Here is a 19,294-nt window from a genome sequence, read left to right on the forward strand (position 1 = left end):
TAGACAAGAAACAACCATTCAGTAAAAGTCTTACATAGTTGGACTACCCTGTAGCCCAACAAATGGTGAGAGAGAAAAATATCAAATGACACTAATAAAGCCATTCACAAAACAGAGTCCCCACACCTGACCATGCATCGGAATCACCTGGGTAACTTTAAAAGACCTGAGGCCCCATTCAGCAAGACTACTGAATTGAACTTTCTGAACCTGGAGCTCCAGGGAGTTTATATTTTCAAAAAGCTGCTCAGGTGATTCTCATGCAAAGGGCCTGGGGAATGGCATTTGGGAATCACTGTATAATATGACCTAATTTAATAGGAGTTAAATATATATACGAGTGTGTGAAGGAACATACTAACCTCTGTATGTGTGGAAGGACATACACTAAATGTTGACAGTCATTACTTCTGAGTGTTGGGATTATGCATTATTTGCCTTTTGGTACATGGCTATTTGTTAAATTTTCCTTTTAAAAAATTGTGAAGGGACTTCCCTGGCCGTCCAGTGGTTAAGACTTCGCCTTTCAATGCAGCGGTTGCGGGTTTGATCCCTGGTTGGGGAGCTAAGATCCCACATGCCTCGCAACCAAAACAGCAAAACGTAAAACAGAAGCAATATTGTAACAAATTCAATAAAGACTTTAAAAATGGTCCACATCAAAAAAAAAATCTTAAAAAAAAAATTGTGAAAAATTTTAAAATACAGAAGAGCCAAGAAAATACAGCAGACACTAATACCCAGGACATTCTCTATTGCCTTTCTGCTTCTGGAAGTTGAATGGTTCCCATCTCCCGAACACACAAATACACATACTTCCTCTACTTCCATTCTCCCAATACATTTATATCACGATTTCTTATTACATCACAATTTCCCTTAAGGTGATTCTTCAGAGCTAACCACGTGATTATATTTTTACTATTTCCCATGATCACATGTCCTTCCACAACATTGTTTCTCCTGAAATTAACAGCTGACCTGTTTTTTCATTTCCTTAGATTTCAGTGCATCACGAATACCCGCCCAAATGTTCTGATGTAATGAAAAATTCACTTCGGTAAGGAGGGGGCCAATGATGGCAAGGTCCAGTTTTATCTTTGGAAACATCCTTCCTGGTGTCTTCCGTCCCCGTGTTCGACCTGGGCCTCTGCTCGCCAGGCCTGGTGCACAGCTGAGACTACCCTTCGCTCTCGTCCTAGGACACTCCCTTTGCCTCGCTCCTGGGTCAGGTCTCCATCTTCCTTTCCTAGTTGACTGCCTCTGCAGTGGAGAACATCCTTTAGTAGCTTCTCCAAAGGAGAAAGTTTCTTGAAATCGTCTGTCTGAAAATGTCTTTATCCTACTTTCACACTAACTGGTTGGCTGGGTAGGAAGTTCTAGATTGGATGGTTTATTTAGCATTTGGAAGCACTGTTTCTCGTTTCCAGTATTACAATGGTGAAAACTGGTGCTCTTTGGACTCCCCGTCCTCCATGTAACACTCTCTGGAAGCTTTCTGGATCATCTCTTTTTTATTTATTTTTTATTAAAAAAAATTTTTTTTCACTGCGTTGGGTCTTCATTGCTGTGCACAGGCTTTCTCTAGTTGCAGTGAGCGGGGGCTACCTTTCATTGCAGTGCACGGGCTTTTCATTGTGGTGGCTTCTCTTGTTGCAGAGCACAGGCTCTAGGCACATGGGCTTCAGTAGTTGTGGCACGCAGGCTCAGTAGTTGTGGCGCACGGGCTTAGTCGCTCTGCGGCATGTGGGATCTTCCCGGACCAGGGCTTGAACCTGTGTCCCCTGCATTGGCAGGTGGATTCTTAACCACTGCGCCACCAGGGAAGCCCCTGGATCATCTCTTTATCTCAAATGATCTCAAATGTCTCAATGATGAGCCCAGTGTGAGCTCTTGTAATTCACTGTGTTAGTAGGTTTTAAATAAATACCTTATACCTAATCACCTTACCGAAATCTTTTCCTTGTCTAATTAGAACTTCAGACAAGTTCATCACACTCCCTTAGGTCATGGCAAACTATCATCCTTGGTCCTCGCAAGGCCCCTTCGTTCCCAATCGCTACTTGCATCCACCTTCTCTCCCGTCATTCAAATTTACTCATTTATTCAATAAACACTTATTAAGCACTTAACTACATTCCCAGCACTGAGCTAGGCATTAATTACAGCTACAGAAAGGTTCCTGCTGTCATGGAACTTACATTTCAATACAGCAAACCTATAAAGTCAAACAGTAATAAATATGCTTTTTATAAAAAGGAAGATACGAGACTTCCTGGGCCCCCAGCTATGCCTATTACTCTATGGGGAGTATTTACTATCATTTCTTCTTCACTCCCCATTGCTGGATATTTAGTTTGTTTCCGATTTTCTGTCCTCATGATCAATTCTACCATTCAAGCCCTTGAGCACATGAGCTTACGCACTGCCACTTTTATTTACTTATTTATTTTTGGCTGCATTTTTTGGTCTTCTTTGCTGCGTGCAGGCTTTCTCGAGTTGCAGCGAGTGCGGGCTACTCCTCGTTGAGGTGGGCTGGCTTCTCATTGCGGTGGCTTCTCTTGTTGCGGAGCACAGGCTCTAGGGTGCGCGGGCTCAGTAGCTGTGGCTCACGGGCTTAGTTACTCCGTGGCATGTGGGATCTATCCGGACCAGGGATTGAACCCGTGTCCCCTGCATTGGCAGGTGGATTCTTAACCACTGCGCCCCCAGGCAAGTCCCCACTGCCACTCTTATTTCAGGCGATTTGGTTCCAGAAATAGGATATCTAGGTCAAAGGGTATCTGTATTTTAAAATTTAAATAGATATTGCTAGATTGCTTCCCCCCAAAAGACTGTAACACTGCATTTTTCTCTTGGCAAAGTGTAGGCACTCGTTCTTTCACATGCCCACTAGCAACAGGAGTTTGAGCTCTTTTACACGTGTGTCAAATCATTTTACTTTAATTTTCGTTTACCTGATTACTACCGAATTTGAACATCTTTGGACGAGGATTTGGATGAGCTTTTCTGGGAACTTTCCTTTCATATCCTTTTGTTTTTCTTGTCAGTTGGTGAAAGCTCTCTACTTATTCTCAGCTTTAACCTTTTGTTTGCCTTTTACATTAAATATTTTTCCAGATCTACAGTCTATTTGTTTACGGTATCTTTCACCACGTATATTTTTTCCATAGGTTCAGGATTTATAGAAACTTAAGATTTTTTATATATTCAAATATTTGGTTTTTTAAGACAGCTTTCTGGATTTTTAATTTTCATTACAACAATATCTTCACCATATCTCCAGCCCTAGGTGGCACACTGGACTAAATTTTGTTTAGTTTTTACATGAGGTCCTTAATCTGTCTTTTATATAAGGTGTCAAATGGGGCACTTTTATTTTATTCCTGTGGTGTCAGCACCAGCTATTAGACAATTCATTCTTTTCCCATTAAACTGAATTATCAGCTTCATCAATATTAAATGATGTATTCTAGGACCTTTTTTTTTTTTTGGTTTGTTTGTTCTTTGAATTTATTTATTTTTTATACAGCAGGTTCTTATCTATTTTATACATATTAGTGTATATATGTCAATCCCAATCTCCCAATTCATCCCACCACCCCCCCCCGCCACTTTCCCCCCTTGGTGTCCATACGTTTGTTCTCTACATCTGTGTCTCTATTTCTGCCCTGCAAACCAGTTCATCTGTACCATTTTTATAATAAATCGGTGTTGAATTTTGTCAAAAGCTTTTTCTGCATCTATTGAGATGATCATATGGTTTTTATTCTTCAGTTTGTTAATATGGTGTATCACATTGATTGATTTGCATATATTGAAGAATCCTTGCATCCCTGGGATAAATCCCACTTGATCATGGTGTATGATCCTTTTAATGTGTTGCTGGATTCTGTTTGCTAGTATTTTGTTGAGGATTTTTGCATCTATATTCATCAGTGATATTGGTCTGTAATTTTCTTTTTTTGTGACATCTTTGTCTGGTTTTGGTATCAGGGTGATGGTGGCCTCGTAGAACGAGTTTGGGAGTGTTCCTCTGCAATTTTTTGGAAGAGTTTGAGAAGGATGGGTGTTAGCTCTTCTCTAAATGTTTGAAAGAATTCACCTGTGAAGCCATCCGGTCCTGGACTTTTGTTTGTGGGAAGATTTTTGTTGTTGTTGTTGGAAGATTTTTAATCACAGTTTCAATTTTATTACTTGTGATTGGTCTGTTCATATTTTCTGTTTCTTCCTGATTCAGTCTTGGAAGGTTATACCTTTCTAAGAATTTGTCCATTTCTTCCAGGTTGTCCATTTTATTGGCATAGAGTTGCTTGTAGTAGTCTCTTATGATGCTCTGTATTTCTGCAGTGTCTGTTGTAACTTCTCCTTTCTCATTTCTAATTTTATTGATTTGAGTCCTCTCCCTCTTTTTCTTGATGAGTCTGGCTGAAGGTTTATCAATTTTGTTTATCTTCTCAAAGAACCACCTTTTAGTTTTATTGATCTTTGCTACTGTTTTCTTTGTTTCTATTTCATTTATTTCTGCTCTGATCTTTATGATTTCTTTTCTTCTACTAACTTTGGGTTTTGTTTGTTCTTCTTTCTCTAGTTCCTTTAGGTGTAAGGTTAGATTGTTTATTTGAGATTTTTCTTGTTTCTTGAGGTAGGATTGTATTGCTATAAACTTCCCTCTTAGAACTGGTTTTGCTGCATCCCATAGGTTTTTTTTTTTTTAATTAATAGCTACTCATTTATTTATTTATTATTTATTTATTTTTAGCTGTGTTGGGTCTTCGTTTCGTGCGAGGGCTTTCTCCAGTTGCGGCAAGCGGGGGCCACTCTTCATCGTGGTGCGGGGGCCACTCTTCATCGCGGTGCGCAGGCCTCTCACTATCACGGCCCCCCCCGTTGCAGGGCACAGGCTCCAGACGCACAGGCTCAGCAGTTGTGGCTCACGGGCCCAGTTGCTCCACGGCATGTGGGATCTTCCCAGACCAGGGCTCGAACCCGTGTCCCCTGCATTAGCAGGCAGATTCTCAACCACTGCACCACCAGGGAAGCCCTCCCATAGGTTTTTGATCATCGTGTTTTCATTGTTATTTGTTTCTAGGTATTTTTTTATTTCCTCTGATTTCTTCAGTGATCTCTTGGTTATATAGTGACATATTGTTTAGCCTCCATGTGTTTGTGTTTTTTATGTTTTTTTTTCCCTGTAATTGATTTCTAATCTCATAGCGTTGTGGTCGGAAAAGATGCTTGATATGATCTCAATTTTCTTAAATTTACCAAGGCTTGATTTGTGACCCAAGATGTGATCTATCTTGGAGAATGTTCTGTGTGCACTTGAGAAGAAAGTGTAATCTGCTGTTTTTGGATGGAATGTCCTATAAATATAAATTAAATCTGGTCTATTGTGTCATTTAAAGGTTGTGTTCCCTCATTAATTTTCTGTCTGGATGATCTGTCCATTGGTGTAAGTGAGGTGTTAAAGTCCCCCACTATTACTGTGTTACTGTCGATTTCCTCTTTTACAGCTGTTAGCATTTGCCTTATGAATTGAGGTGCTCCTATGTTGGGTACATATATATTTATAATTGTTATATCTTCTTCTTGGATTGAACCCTTGATCATTATGCAGTGTCCTTCCTTGTCTCTTGTAACATTCTTTAAAGTCTATTTTATCTAATATGAGTATCGGTACTCCAGCTTTCTTTTGATTTCCATTTGCATGGAATATCTTTTTCCATCCCCTCACTTTCAGTCTGTATGTGTCCCTAGGTCTGAAGTGGGTCTCTTGTAGACAGCGTATATATGGGTCTTGTTTTTGTATCCATTCAGTGAGCCTGTGTCTTTTGGCTGGAGCATTTAACCCATTGACATTTAAGGTAATTATCGATATGTATGTTCCTATTACCATTTTCTTAATTGTTTTGGGTTTGTTTTTGTAGGTCCTTTTCTTCTCTTGTGTTTCCCACTTAGAGAAGTTCCTTTAGCATTTGTTGTAGAGCTGGTTTGGTAGTGCTGAATTCTCTTAGCTTTTGCTTGTCTGTAAAGCTTTTGATTTCTCCATTGAACCTGAATGAGATCCTTACCGGGTAGAGTAATCTTGGTTATAGGTTCTTCCCTTTCATCACTTTAAATATATCGTGCCACTCCCTTCTGGCTTGTAGAGTTTCTGCTGAGAAATCAGCTGTTAACCTTGTGGGAGTCCCCTTGTATGTTATTTGTTGTTTTTTCTAGGACCTATTTTCTAATTCTCTCGTCTGTTCCAATGACTGTTACTGTATGACATGGATTTGATCAGGGTGGCAGCACAGCATATTCTGATGCTGGGTTAAGCACATCCCCTTCATCATTCTCCTTTTTCATACTTTTTCTGGCTGTTCTTGAGCACTTATTCTTGCACATAAATTCTAAGATTCTACTTCCCAATAAAAGTCTTTTGGGATTTCAATTGGGACTTCATGAAATATTTATATTAACTTTGAGGAGAAAAGACAGTTTTAAGACTTCCCAATCACTTTTGTATCTGTTCAGAGTTTGTTTTCTTTCAATGAGATTTTAGTTTTCTTCATCTAAATCAGTGGCTCTCATCCCTGGCTGCATATTAACATCAACTGGGGAGGTTTTAAAAAAAAGTCTCTTGATAAGAACCAGTAACATTTACTTCTAGGTATTTTATAAGTTTTATTCTTGCAAATTAAACATGTTTTCATTTCTACTCCTAGGTATTTACAGTAATGTTTCTCTTACATTCAGCCATCTTGCCAAGTTTTCTTATGAATCCTAGTAGATTTCTAGTAGAGTCTTTGGGGTTTTCTAGGCAGACATTTGTTAAAATTTCTCTCTGCTGGGGTCTTATCTCCTTGTCACTGTGAGTTTATATACTTTTCATCCTTTTATTGTGCTTTTGGTGGGGATCAGGAATAAGCCCTTGTGTTCAATCTTTCTTATAAGGAAAAGTCGATGTGTATCCTTTTGCAACGTCACACATTATGTTTTGGGGGGGTTTAATCCATGTTGATTCATGTAGAGTTACTGCTTCATTTTTAACTGCTCTGGACCATTCCACTGTGTGACTAGCCCACTGTTTACTTACCCCACACCCCACAGAGGAAGAGTTTGATTTCCCCACTGTGTTGCTGCAGCCAACATCGCTCTATACCCTCATACAGTCCATCATGTGCACTGACGCCCTGTCTACCTAGATGTGGAACTGCTGAGTCGCAGTGCGCCAGTCCCCTCCACGTACACGTGTCACCTCGTCTCTCTTCAAAGCAGCCGTTCTAGCTTATAATCCTGACCATGTCATGAGCTGCCCTCTCCCCACATCCTTGCCAACAGCGACTATAAAGATGTTTTACACTTTGGCCAGTCTGATGGGTAGAAAATGATAGCTTGTCATCTGATTTGCATTTCCCTGATTCCTAAGTGAGGCTGAGCATCTCTTTGTATGTTTTTTTTTTTTCCTCTTTGTATGTTTATTAGATATTCTGGCTTCCTCTTCTGTGAAACCCATCCTTTTTGCTATGTAGCTGTTTGCCTTTTACTGTTTTACCTGCAGGAGTTCTATACAGCCAGCCAATGATGTCTATCACGATGAAATCCCCAAATGGCTCATTTTTTCACTTTGTTTATGGTGTCTGTCACTATAAAGAAATTTTTAGCTCGAATTTAGTCAAACAGATCAAGTCTTCTTTGATGGTGTCTGCTTTTAAAAATCTTGACATAGGGACTTCCCTGGTGGTCCACTGGGTAAGACTCTGTGCTTCCAATGCAGGGGGCCCAGGTTTGATCCCTGGTCAAAGAACTAGATCCCGCACGCATGCCGCAACTAAGAGCTCACATGCCGCAATGAAGATTCCACATGCTGCAACTAAGACAGGTGCAGCCAAAATAAATAATATTAAAAAAAAAAAACTTGACATACTCTTCCCTTCCTCAAGGCCATGAAATATTTTCTCCCTAGTTTTACAGTTTTTTGAGGTCTTTAATCCACCTGTAATTCATATGTATATGGCATGGGAGGTAGGGTTCTAATTTTATCTTTTTCTAGCATCAATTATTCAATAGTTCATCCTTTTCCTGTTGATTTCTAATGCCACCTATCATACACCAAGTTCCCTTATATTCCTGAGTCTGTGTCTAGGTTCTCTACAAGGAATATGTAACCAGTTTTTTTTTAAAAAAAAAAAAGGCTAAAATCAAAGAACTTATAACAATATGGGGAAATGCTTATGTAACAATGCTAATTTAAAACAAGGCAGGATTGATCTTGACTATGTAAAGTAACACACACACAACAGACCGTACGAAGATCAATCAAGTATAAAGAAGAAAGTCTAACCTAGTTATAAGCTATCCACCTACAGCCCACTCCCCGCCTTGCTGTACCTTCTAGCCTCAGGAGCACCCCCCCAGATTACAGAAGCTCCATCTGGGTTCGGAAATTGGAGAGCGGTGGGTTCGGACAAGAAGGGCTCCTACTGCCCAGGACTTACCTGGAGTTTTGCTACTTCCTTCCTGATCAGGAAGCTGACCTGGTCCCGGTCATTCCTAGAGTAATACAGACGGCACCAGGAAGGCTTTCCGTCTCTGCCCGCCCGGCCAGACTCCTGGTAGTACCCAGCCATAGACTTGGCAATATTCCAGTGGGCAACAAACCTGTAGGATCCAAGGGACAAGCAGCATGAAATGTGGCAGAAAAGCTGAGGGAAGAAGTGACTCCAAGTCAGCGGAGCAGGGGTCTCCACAGGGACCAGGAGTGGGAGGCTGGCAGGCAGAGAGGCAGAGACAGGCCCCCAGAGTAAGCATGGCTAGGACCCTGCAGTCCTTCAGCAGGCCTTCCCACCATGGAGCAGCCCATGGAAAAAATAGCGGACTTAAAGAAACAAGATTAGGACACTTATGAGCTGGGTAAGTCCTTTATAACATCTTTGAAGAGCGAAAAGGATAATACTTATGAAGTACCTACTATGAGCCAGTGTATATATTTGCCTTGTTAAATCATTACAGTCACCATCATGTGAGGTAGCCTCATTTTATAGACAATGAACTTGGGATTCAGAGAGGTAAATTTGTACAAGGGGACGGCAGAGCTAGAATTTGAGCCTAGGGGTGTCTGACTCCAAAGCTGATCCGTAATAAGACACAGCTGACCCAGAGTTCAAACCCTGATTCCAAAGTCCACATTGTCTCAAGTATAGTTCACGGTCTAATTCCTACCCTGACCAACTCAGAGTCACTATGAGGCTTAACAAGACCACGTATGCAAAAGTGCTCTGTAAATCACACAAGGCATTACTGTTGGTGTTAATCAGAGCAAAGGGCTTCAGGCTGCAGCCCAAAATGTCTCTGGAGGGTCAAGCATGGCTGGAGGTAAAAGACTTCCCAACAGTGGCCAGTGTGGGGCTAGGAGGCTGGGATGTACCCATCTCTTCTGGACTGTCCAGTAAACAGTAACAAGGAGTGACGGTAACGAGATCTTTGCCTTCAGTTTTGCACAGGGAGCAGTTTTAAGATAGTTCATTCCACCCCCTCACAGGCTCCAGATGCTAAGGTGGGAGTGAGCGGGGCTGTGTTAAAGGGTGAGCCTGATGGTCTGCATGCTGCCCCCTCTTCTGGGGGATGGAAGAACCGTGCTGTGCCATCACCAGGGAGCAGAGGAACTGTGCACAGAACCTGTCAGCGTTTGGACTATGTACCAGGGACTCTATCCTGGGGCCTCCTTCCGCTCTGGCCCTAGAAGGACACAGAGAGCTGGCTCCCCAGACAGAGCACCAGGTGGCCCACCCCACCCGGAGCCAGGCCCCAAATGGCAAAGCAAGACAAGAACCAGGGCTCACCTGACATTGGCTTTGTCCACTCCCATCCCAAAACTAATGGTTGCAACAATTACAGGGACCTTCTCCTCCATCCACTCGTTCTGCACCAGCGTTCTTTCAGGAGCCTTCAGCCCTAGAAAAGAGGGGAAGGTGACGAAGGGAACTTGCATTTCCCTTGGGTTTCCCCTGAGGTCTACCTTCGGTCTGCCGCTGTGCTGGGCACAGTACACACACCCTGAATCCATCACTTACCAGCTGTATGACCTCAGGCCAGGCACTTAACCCACCAAGCCTGAGCCAATAAACATAGAGACCCAGGCCTGTGTGTGGCACAGAGCACTCCATAAATGTGACAGCCAGGATTCAAACCCAAGTCCATTGGCCTCCAGAGCCTGTGCTCTTTCCATGACACCAATACCTGGACTACAAAAACTCATCACCTGCTGCTGGGTGGGCACAGGGTGACAACAAGAATTCAGGAGTCACAATTCTCCTTTTAGATCTCATTTGGGTCTAGACTCCTTTTCGTGAATTTAAGTGAATCACTTTAGCTCTGCCTGGGTATCTGGAAAAAGATGATGGACCGCCTGATTATCCAGGATTCTTAAGGAACAAAAGACCGGCTAAGCGGCTTCTGAGAGTAAGGTGGGCCACGTGGCCCAGGTGCCCCTTACCTGCGTGGTACGCCTTGGCATTCACGCCCCTGTAACTGAGCTCTATGGCCAGCTGTTCACAGGCCTCCCTGGTCCTGCAGTAGACAATGCCGCAGCCGGAAAACTGAAAGGGGAGACACGGGAAGAAAATAAGCATTGGGAAGAACAAAACAGCCCATTGCACTGCAGCCTGCTCTTTTTATTTATTTATTTATTTATTGGCCGCATCACGCAGCTTGTGCGACCTTCGTTCCCTGACCAGGGACTGAACTCGCGCCCCAGCAGTGAAAGAGCCAGGTCCTAACCACTGGTCCGCCGGGGAAGTCCCTGCTTTAAAAGCAGCTCTGACTCTCTCTCGTCAGGCTCACGGTCTCCTCTGAGGCAGACCACCTAGCACAGCCCTGCTACTTTCTAACAAGGCGGGACCAAAGCAGCTCAAAACCCAACTTTTCTAACCCCGGCCTCCTCCCCACAAGCCTCGGATAGGTCTGCAAAGGCCCCCCACAGGAGGACTCTGGGACACGGGAAGCCCAGTAAGGGGGACAAGGCCAGGAAACCAAAGCGACAACTCTGTGCACGAGTTTTAAGAAGCTATAGACAGTCCTGGCTGAGGAAGCCAGAAAAGCAAAGATCATGGAAATGAGAATCCTTCTCTATGCCGCACATAGCAGCCCGCCGCCCCCGATGTACCTCGGCCCCCCCACCTCAATGCCCTCACCCCTTTATCAGCCTTCTGTCCGAGAGCCTTAAGGCAGAAGTCCCTCAGGTTCCCATAGGGATCAGGAAGCAGTTCCTTGAACTGCACATCATAGAAGAGGTTGGCCCGGAAGCAGGGAGTCTTGAAGGTAGCAACCGGCTGCTTCAGCTGCAGGGCGGCAAACACATCCTCTCGGACCTGCGGGGTGGCTGTGGCAGTGAGAGCCACACAGGGGGCGTGGGCCAGGCGGGGGCGCAGGGCTCCCAGACGCAAGTAGTCAGGACGGAAGTCGTGCCCCCACTGGGACACACAATGAGCTTCATCCACCACGAGGTAGGAGAGCAGGTGGCGGGACGCCAAGGAATTCAGGGCGGGCTGGAAGGAGGCAGAAGCCGCCATCTCTGGCGTGATGTACAGAAGCTTGGTCCAGGGCTTTTCCTGCTCCAGGTCGGAGAGCAGCTCCTTCTTCTGCTGTGCCGAGAGCTTCGAGTTCAGGGAACTCACTTGGACCTTCAGGGACAGCAAGTGGTCCACTTGGTCCTGAGGGCAGAAGGGGGAGAGGGGACTATAAGTGGCCCTCAGGCCTCAGTCGTAAACGTCACTGTGACTCCCTGGGGTATTTCACAGTCATAAAGCATCCTTCTCCCACCCTCTAACGTGTCTTCTCTTTGCATAAAAAGAAGTACAGAAGGTGAAGTGGTTGATGTGTGGAGCCTGATAGACGTGGATTTAATCCCGGCTCAATTACCACATGCTCTTCAGCTGGTTCTTAACCGTAACCTTTCAGTTTTCTCACTCTCATTCTTTCACTTTACTATGAAAAGAGTAAATCTACCTAATAGGATTGTTTTAAGAATTAAATGAAATTTTACACTTGGAAGGTACGTTAATGCCCCTAAACACTTAGTACAAAGCCTGAGACTAGTACACACTCACTAAGCACTGTTATTGTTGTTCTCTATCCCTCTCTCTCTCTCTCCTTTTCTTCATGGTGGATGGCTCTTAACCACACGGCCACACTTCCTCATTTCTGATTCTATCAGTCCATCTGCAGGCCTTAAATATAGTCAGAAGCACAGAACAGATGTTAACAACATCCCAATAAGTTTCTCATCTTTTTTTCTGTCTCATGGCTGTGCTCTCGCCAGAATAAAGCAGAATATACCAGGAATTCCCCTATATCTATTTATACCTCTCTATCCACCTGCATCTTCTATAACATCAAGAGTGCACATGTGTACATACGAGAGTGAGTGTGTATGTGCATAAACATACAGTTCCATATTCCTCCAGGCAAAAAGTTACAAAGGAGGGTGAGAGACCTTAGGCCATCAAAACACAGAAGACTCATTCATAACCCACCAGAGTGATATGCACTAGTGGAGAACCCCACATTTGGGCGATTCAGAAACCCAATACAGAGAGGGATATAGACAAATCAAAGAAAAATAACAGGCAAAAGACCAAAGAAAGGTGGACTTCCCTGGTGGTGCAGCGGTTAAAAATCCGCCTGCCATGCAGGGGACACAGGTTCGATCCCTGGTCGGGGAAGATCCCACATGCTGCGGAGCAACTAAGCCCATGCGCCACAACTAGTGAGCCCGTGCGCTAGAGGCCACAAGCCACAACTACCGAGCCCGTGTGCCGCAACTACTGAAGCCCATGCGCCTAGAGTCCAAGCACCACAACAAACAGTAGCCCCCACTCGCTGCAACTAGAGAAAGCCCACGTGCAGCAACGAAGACGCAACACAGCCAAAAATAAAATAATTAATAAATTAATTTTTAAAAAAAGACCAAAGAAAGGAGAAGTAAAATTTCCAGCTATTAACCAACCCCCCACAAAAAAAAAACCTTCCTCTAAACTTTCTGGGCTGCCATCTTCATACCCCTGAGCCTCACCTGAATCAAAGCAATGAGAGGTGAGATCACGATGGTGATGCCTTTGGCCAACAGAGCAGGGAGCTGATAGCAAAGGGATTTTCCTGCCCCTGTGGGCATGCACACAAAGACATCCTTGTCGCCTGCAAAAATACAAGAAGGCAACATCTCAATGCTTCCTGCCTTTTAATCTCTCCCCTTCATCCAGGCTGTTGAAAATTAAACAAGAATGTAGGAAAAACTCCTCACAGAGTATCTGGCACGTGCAAGGGTCTCAGTATAACCTCAATTCTCTTCCCATCCTTTCTATGAAAAGGGGAGTGGTCCAGGGAGATTTGGCAATGCACACAAATCATTTCCAGTAGTGGCAATAACAACTACAAGGGTAAGAAGTCTGAGTCTGCTGGGATATGGATGATTGAACTGAACAGCCATGAAAGCTGAATACTTCTGGAGGAGTGGGCATATCTGTATAGCCATGGAAACAACATCACTTAGAAGGCTTTTGTTTATAAATGTTATAATGTAATTAACATGACACTGCTGCTCCCCTCTTGACAACCACCATTTGTCAACATATCTCAGTTTTATAATATTATTACTCCTTCCTTCCCTATTTGGGACCCAGACCACTCAATCTTCAATACAGGAATTACCTAGAAGGTGACTGGCTTAGGCTATTCCTGCCACACCCCCACCCCACCCCCACCCAGCGGCTGCCTACACACAAAGGAGAATGGAAATTTATAAGCTGTTTTCAAAGACAACCTTAGCTCTGGCTATGAACCAGAACAGCTGGGTGGTTCTGCCAATAAAACTGCAAGTTTTGGGTGACAGATCTACAAGAGCTCCAAAGCCAAATATGGCCCAAGGCGGGGGAGGAAGGAAGGAAGGGTCAGAAGGAAGGTGTTCTTCCTTCTGTAGTGGCAGCGCTATGGTATAGCCAGCACAAACATAAATGCAGCTAGTTTGGCAACATTACCTTTCACTACAGCCATGGTTGCCCTCTCCTGCAAAGGCGTCTTAAAAGAGTCAAACCCAAAGACCTTCTTCAACGTGCTCCGGACTCGACGCTCAGGGTCAAAAGGAGAGGAAGGGTTGGTACTCATCTTGACGACAGTGGCCAAAGGTTAAGGCAAAGGTGATGATCATATGGTTGCAAAGAGAACCCTCTGTTCTGCTTTTCAAAGCCTACTTATTTTTTCTATAAGTTTGCTTTATTACACTCAAACTATATTATTTTCAAATAATATAGCTCCAGGTGAACAGCCTCAAGCAATACATTCCTGGGTAATTATCTCCATTTTTATGCTCGGTGAAAATAAAAACACCCAACTATCCCAGGCCACGGTATAGCGCAGAGCTAGAAATCAGATCACGGGAAAAAACACAAATGTCTTCAAAATAGTTTGGAGAAGATGGAATTTTTTTTCTAAGATCCACCCTCTGCTCTATAAGCACAGCCATGACGACCATTCTTCCCCCCGGGACCCCGACCTCTTCTCCCCCCCACGACCCCCACGCCAGAGGAGAGCTCTTCCCTTTTCCTCCTCTGAACCCTAGATCTGTTCTTTCCTCCTTTCCCCAGCCGAAGCCTCCCTCTCTTCACCCCAAGATATCAGAGCCGGCCGTGGGCCCCAAGGAGCGAGGGGCTCTTGTCGGGCAGTTGCTGCCCGCTGGCTCGGGAACTACTCGCAGACCCCCATACGCCACAGGTAACTCTCAAAAGCCAAACTGCTGGGAATGCAATGTCAGGTAAAACCCACACAAGCTTGGGTCCGTCGCGCAGTGATGACGTTATGCAAGCGTTGGCGCGAGGGGCGGAGCCAGGCGCGGAAACAGCCGTTTTGATTGGTTCTCGGTCTGAAACGGGCGCGGGGTCTCCTGGGATCCGGAAGTACTTGCCTCTCCGCCCGGAAGTCGGCTCTGTGGAGTCATAGGAGTGAGCCACGCCGGGGCTGTGGGAATAAGATGGCGGGGAAGAAGAATGTTCTGTCGTCTCTGGCAGTTTACGCGGAAGATTCAGAGCCCGAGTCTGACGGCGAGGCAGGAGTTGAAACGGCGGGCGGCGCAGCTGGTGAGGCCCAAGTAGGGAGCTGGAAGGGGAGAATCGGATGTCTGCTCGGAATGCTGCTGCCCTAGCAGGCGGGAGGGAAAGAGATGGCCATTGTGCCCCAAGTATCGGGCTCTGGAGCCCCGAAGGGCGTTCAGGGTCCTGGGATAGACCGAGCGTTAGATGGTCTGTAGCAAGAATGGACCGTCTCCTTCTTTTGTTTCGATTATTTTTCCAAAACTTACTGAAAGTCTTCTCCCTGCTGGGTATCGTGCTGGGCAGAAGGATGGACGAAGGGTGGAGAGGGTCCAAGGCTACTGAACCACCACCTGTTTTCTCCGGCCTTGTTGTTTGGTGGGGGAGAGCGAAACTTTTAATAATATGCTTTAGCCATATCTTGGAGCTTTTAAAAATACATACATCCTGTCTCCACTGCGAGGGAGTCTTAATTCAGTAGATCTGGGGAAGGACCTGGGCATTTGTGAGCTTTCCAAGGCTTCTTGGTGATTCCATTACTTTGTGAGTTGTTAAAGCCCATCAGTGATTTTGTTGCTCTACTCTGGTTAAGAATCACAATGTTAAGAAATGGGAACAGATCTATATGGGGACGTAGAGAGGCAGCAAGTTACCCAACGTATCTGGGCCTTGGTTTCCTCATTTGGAAAGTGATGGGGGTCGGGGGGCCTTGGACTGGGTTAGCTCCTCTCAGTTTTGTGTGGTCTCTGCCTGTCAGGAAGTTCTCTGGTGGTTTCCCAGTAATTTGTTTTGTTTTTGGGCTTTGTTGTTGTTCTTGTTTTAAATGTAGGAAAAGATTTTGTTTCTCAAGTAGGTATGATTGGGAACCTCTCAAGGTGCCCCCATTTAAGGTCCTGTTCCTAGGGGAGGACACACAAAAATGAGGATGACAGAGTTCTTGTCTTGATGAGAAGACAAGTTCATTGGTGCCTATGATACAAGGTAGACATATGCAGATCAAAAGAGATGGGTGTGGGTTTTTTTGAATTTTTGAATTTTATTTTATTTTTTATACAGCAGGTTCTTATTAGTTATCTGTTTTATACATATTAGTGTATATATGTCAATCCCAATCTCCCAAGTCATCCCACCACCACCACCACCACCACCCCCGCCACTTTCCCCCCTTGGTGTCCATACGTTTGTTCAAAAGAGATGTTTAAACAACATGGTATAATAGTTCAGAGAAGGGAAGGCTTCTGTTGGCATAATAGGTGGATTGGAAGCATTAGAAACGGAATTTAATATTACTTGGTTTTCTTCCCTGTTCTTTTAATGAATTCATACACTAAATTCTGTGATCTTCCCAAAAGCAGAATCTGGGCCTAAGGTCACTTACATGAGATTTAGGTTTCCTTTTCTCTGCAGAGATAGTCCTGGCAACTCAGATCACTCAGGTGTTTTTTTTTTGCATTCTTTTCCCCATTCATTCATTTTATTTTTCTCTTCTGTTTAAGAGGAGAAAGGCGGATTGGTATCTGAAGCCTATGGAGAGGATGATTTTTCTCGCCTCGGAGGTGATGAAGATGGCTATGAAGAAGAGGAGGATGAGAACAGCAAACAGTCGGTAAGTAAGTCTGTTCCCAAATCCAGAGCTGCTCAAAGCGCCATTTGTCAGAAACTTTCTGACCTGTACCAACGGTGTTCCATTTCATGCCTAATTTCATCCCCCCCCCTTTTATTTTCTTTAGTATCAGTTGAGGAAACTGGGTTGGATATCACTAGTTCTATTTGAAAATCAAATTCGTTTTCACCTGAACCATTTTGTATTAACCTTTGAATTGAAATTTGGGGGAAAAGATAGTGGACAATTTTATTTAACACAAATATCAATGGGTGTTTTATATTGGTTTTCCCTGTTTAGATAATTTATTCCATTTGTAACAGTGCATTCATCCTAATTGGTGTATCATTTATATCTGCACTCAGTTCTGTGTTATTTGTAATCTTGGTTGGGGTTCATTCAAATTTTTCAGTTTATTAGAAAGACTAAGAAGGACAGTTATTTGTGGTTTGATCCTTATTAACTCCTTTCTTGACTTTTTACTTGGCACTTTTTATCAAAGTGTTCTTGATCACAAATCTTGCCTGATGTTTAGTATGTGCTGACTATCAAAGGAAAGAGAACTTGCATCTTAATTAATCAGAAAGACTTTAGGTACACTGTCACCTGAGCATCATGGGCCAGAATTTTAAAGTTTGGAGAAAAACAAGGATTCAGGCTGGTGCTTAACACAAGGACATACAAAGTTGAATCTCAATATAAAATCTGGTTATTTAGCAACAGCTCTAATTAAAACGTTCAGTGTTCTATATTATTTGTTTGAAATTTTTGTTACTCGTTGATACTTAAATGTTAACATTAAAATGCTTCACAGGGAATTGCCTGGTGGTCCAGTGGTTAGGACTCTGTGCTCTCACTGCGAGGGCCCAGGTTCAATCCCTGGTTGGGGAACTAAGATCCCACAAGCCGCGAGGTGCGACCAAAAAAAGGGGGGGGAGGGCGGGGATAAAATGCTTTACAAATTAAACAAAAACGCGTTTTGTATTTTCTGTTGTTTTGGAAGACCTTTTTATCCCCTTAGGCCTCTCCTCCCCCATGATTGCTGATAATTCAGAATTGACTAAAATTGTTTAGAAAAGCTTTGTAAGTTATTTCGTTTTTCTGCTTTTCTTAAGTGCATACATAGTGGCTTAACATCCGTAACTATTTTCTTCAGCAAATTTGCACTACGTGTGTTTTTGAAGTGTTATTCTACATTTACTTTGCATAGAATTTTTACCAGATTTAAGCTTTATTTCAAATTTTAGTAAAATCCTCGCATCCACTCCCAATATAGACATTCTAAAATGTGATTGTATTTGGCTGAGTTACATCTCTGATTATTTGGCCTGATGGGTTTCATTTGGAGGAGATTTTGGAGATTGTGTTTAAAACCTGTGGCTCACTGGTGCCTCGCAGGACAATTAAATCTCAAAGCCATCAGTGTAGTTCAAGTCTCTCAGGTGGTGTTTATATTAACATCTGGCGGGCTTTTTAATTTGGGGGTTAAAGTGATTGAAAAAAGCAGCTTCAAATGAAACAGTGTTCTGTTGGATGTTAAATCATGGCTCCCGCGTATTGGGGTGTGCTGGGTAGTGGATCGGATATGGGTTATAGCTACCTAACAGGGTAGCTGGTCTTTGACCTTCATTAGCATGTAGTGGAATGGTGGGCTAGCTCGGGTGAGGTCAGGGCACACTTTGGAAAATGCCTTGCCCGCGTGGTGCTTTGTGTCTGGCAGGCCCTTTGGGTAGGGAACAAGGCTGGATGGAACGGGTCACCGGCAATTCTGTGAGCACTTGCATGGAGGCAGGGCCCACTCAGCTGGGGCCCAGGACAGGCTGGGCATTGCCCTTCAGTCCTGCCTTTGCCAGCTCACTCGCCCTGGTTGTTTGATGCCTACCTTCCTACTGTTCATGTTAGTGCAGGTGTTGCTGGTTGAAGCGCTGGAGTATAGCGTGTGGGGGTCATGGCACTCCGGGGGCGAACAGTGTTACGGGAGCTGAGTCTGATGTGTTTGTATACATGAAAGGCAAAGAAGGAAAAAAAGACTCGTACTGGTTTGAAATCACCGATACTTCATTGGAAACGTCATTCCTGTTTTATCCTGTGGCGCCTGATCTTATTCTTTTCTCAAGCATATTGCCACCTTTCTCCATTTTTGTGTTTGTGGTTTTTAATCTCAGGCATTTTCATTAATATAGGCTATGACACTGCTGGCATAACAACTTTGAGCTGCCGATGTCTTCCCCCCCGAACATCTCTTTTTCCCCTTCTCTTTCTCTAGAGCCTGGGTCATATGGTAGGGGAAGGGTTCTTGGTGGGACAACCCAGGCTGGGTAGATTTGCTCCATACCCTGTTATGCATGTGAGAACCTCAGGCCCAGTCCTTTAAGCTTAATCCTCTAAATTCTTTGTCTTGTAGGAAGATGACGATTCAGAGACTGAAAAACCTGAGGCTGATGACCCAAAGGTATTTGGTATTGGCTGTGGTGGGGTGGCTGGATACGAACAAGGCATTTTTAACAATATGGCTCAGTTCATGTGTCTGGTCAAGATCTGTCTCACTAACATACTGTGTAACCATGTGTAAGTTGGGGGAGAGAAGCCTGGAGACTACCCTGGACTGTCCTGAGGCTGCTCGATT

General features: G+C 44.1%; 2 protein-coding genes and 1 long non-coding RNA gene across 5 annotated transcripts in view; 2 read left to right on the forward strand and 1 right to left on the reverse strand.

Annotated features, from left to right (window-relative positions):
• The window catches only part of RECQL5 (RecQ like helicase 5), a 37,549-nt gene extending 22,707 nt beyond the window's left edge, over positions 1-14,842 (reverse strand). For both annotated transcript variants that reach the window (XM_082443242.1, XM_082443241.1), the window contains exons 1-6: positions 14,019-14,842; positions 13,058-13,179; positions 11,178-11,696; positions 10,481-10,583; positions 9,828-9,939; positions 8,484-8,646 (exon numbers count right to left, since the gene is read on the reverse strand). In XM_082443242.1, coding sequence (XP_082299368.1) covers positions 8,484-8,646; positions 9,828-9,939; positions 10,481-10,583; positions 11,178-11,696; positions 13,058-13,179; positions 14,019-14,145 — 1,146 coding nt within the window. In that variant the 5' untranslated portion in view covers positions 14,146-14,842. The remainder of the gene's footprint in view (positions 1-8,483; positions 8,647-9,827; positions 9,940-10,480; positions 10,584-11,177; positions 11,697-13,057; positions 13,180-14,018) is intronic.
• Positions 5-8,186, forward strand: LOC309651036. The gene is made up of 2 exons (XR_014257897.1): positions 5-4,702; positions 5,054-8,186. It is a non-coding gene; the product is annotated as an uncharacterized lncRNA (long non-coding RNA).
• A 111-nt stretch (positions 14,843-14,953) lies between the features above and the next one.
• SAP30BP (SAP30 binding protein) overlaps positions 14,954-19,294 on the forward strand; it is a 34,954-nt gene continuing 30,613 nt past the window's right edge. Inside the window, exons 1-3 of one of the 2 annotated variants that reach the window (XM_082443265.1) lie at positions 14,954-15,113; positions 16,562-16,671; positions 19,073-19,120. In XM_082443265.1, the coding sequence (XP_082299391.1) occupies positions 15,008-15,113; positions 16,562-16,671; positions 19,073-19,120 (264 nt within the window). In that variant the 5' untranslated portion in view covers positions 14,954-15,007. The remainder of the gene's footprint in view (positions 15,114-16,561; positions 16,672-19,072; positions 19,121-19,294) is intronic. The other variant, XM_082443266.1, reaches the window with a different exon arrangement.

This window comes from Balaenoptera physalus, assembly GCF_965194825.1.
Source record: "Balaenoptera physalus genome assembly, chromosome: 20".
Lineage (NCBI taxonomy): Eukaryota > Metazoa > Chordata > Mammalia > Artiodactyla > Balaenopteridae > Balaenoptera > Balaenoptera physalus.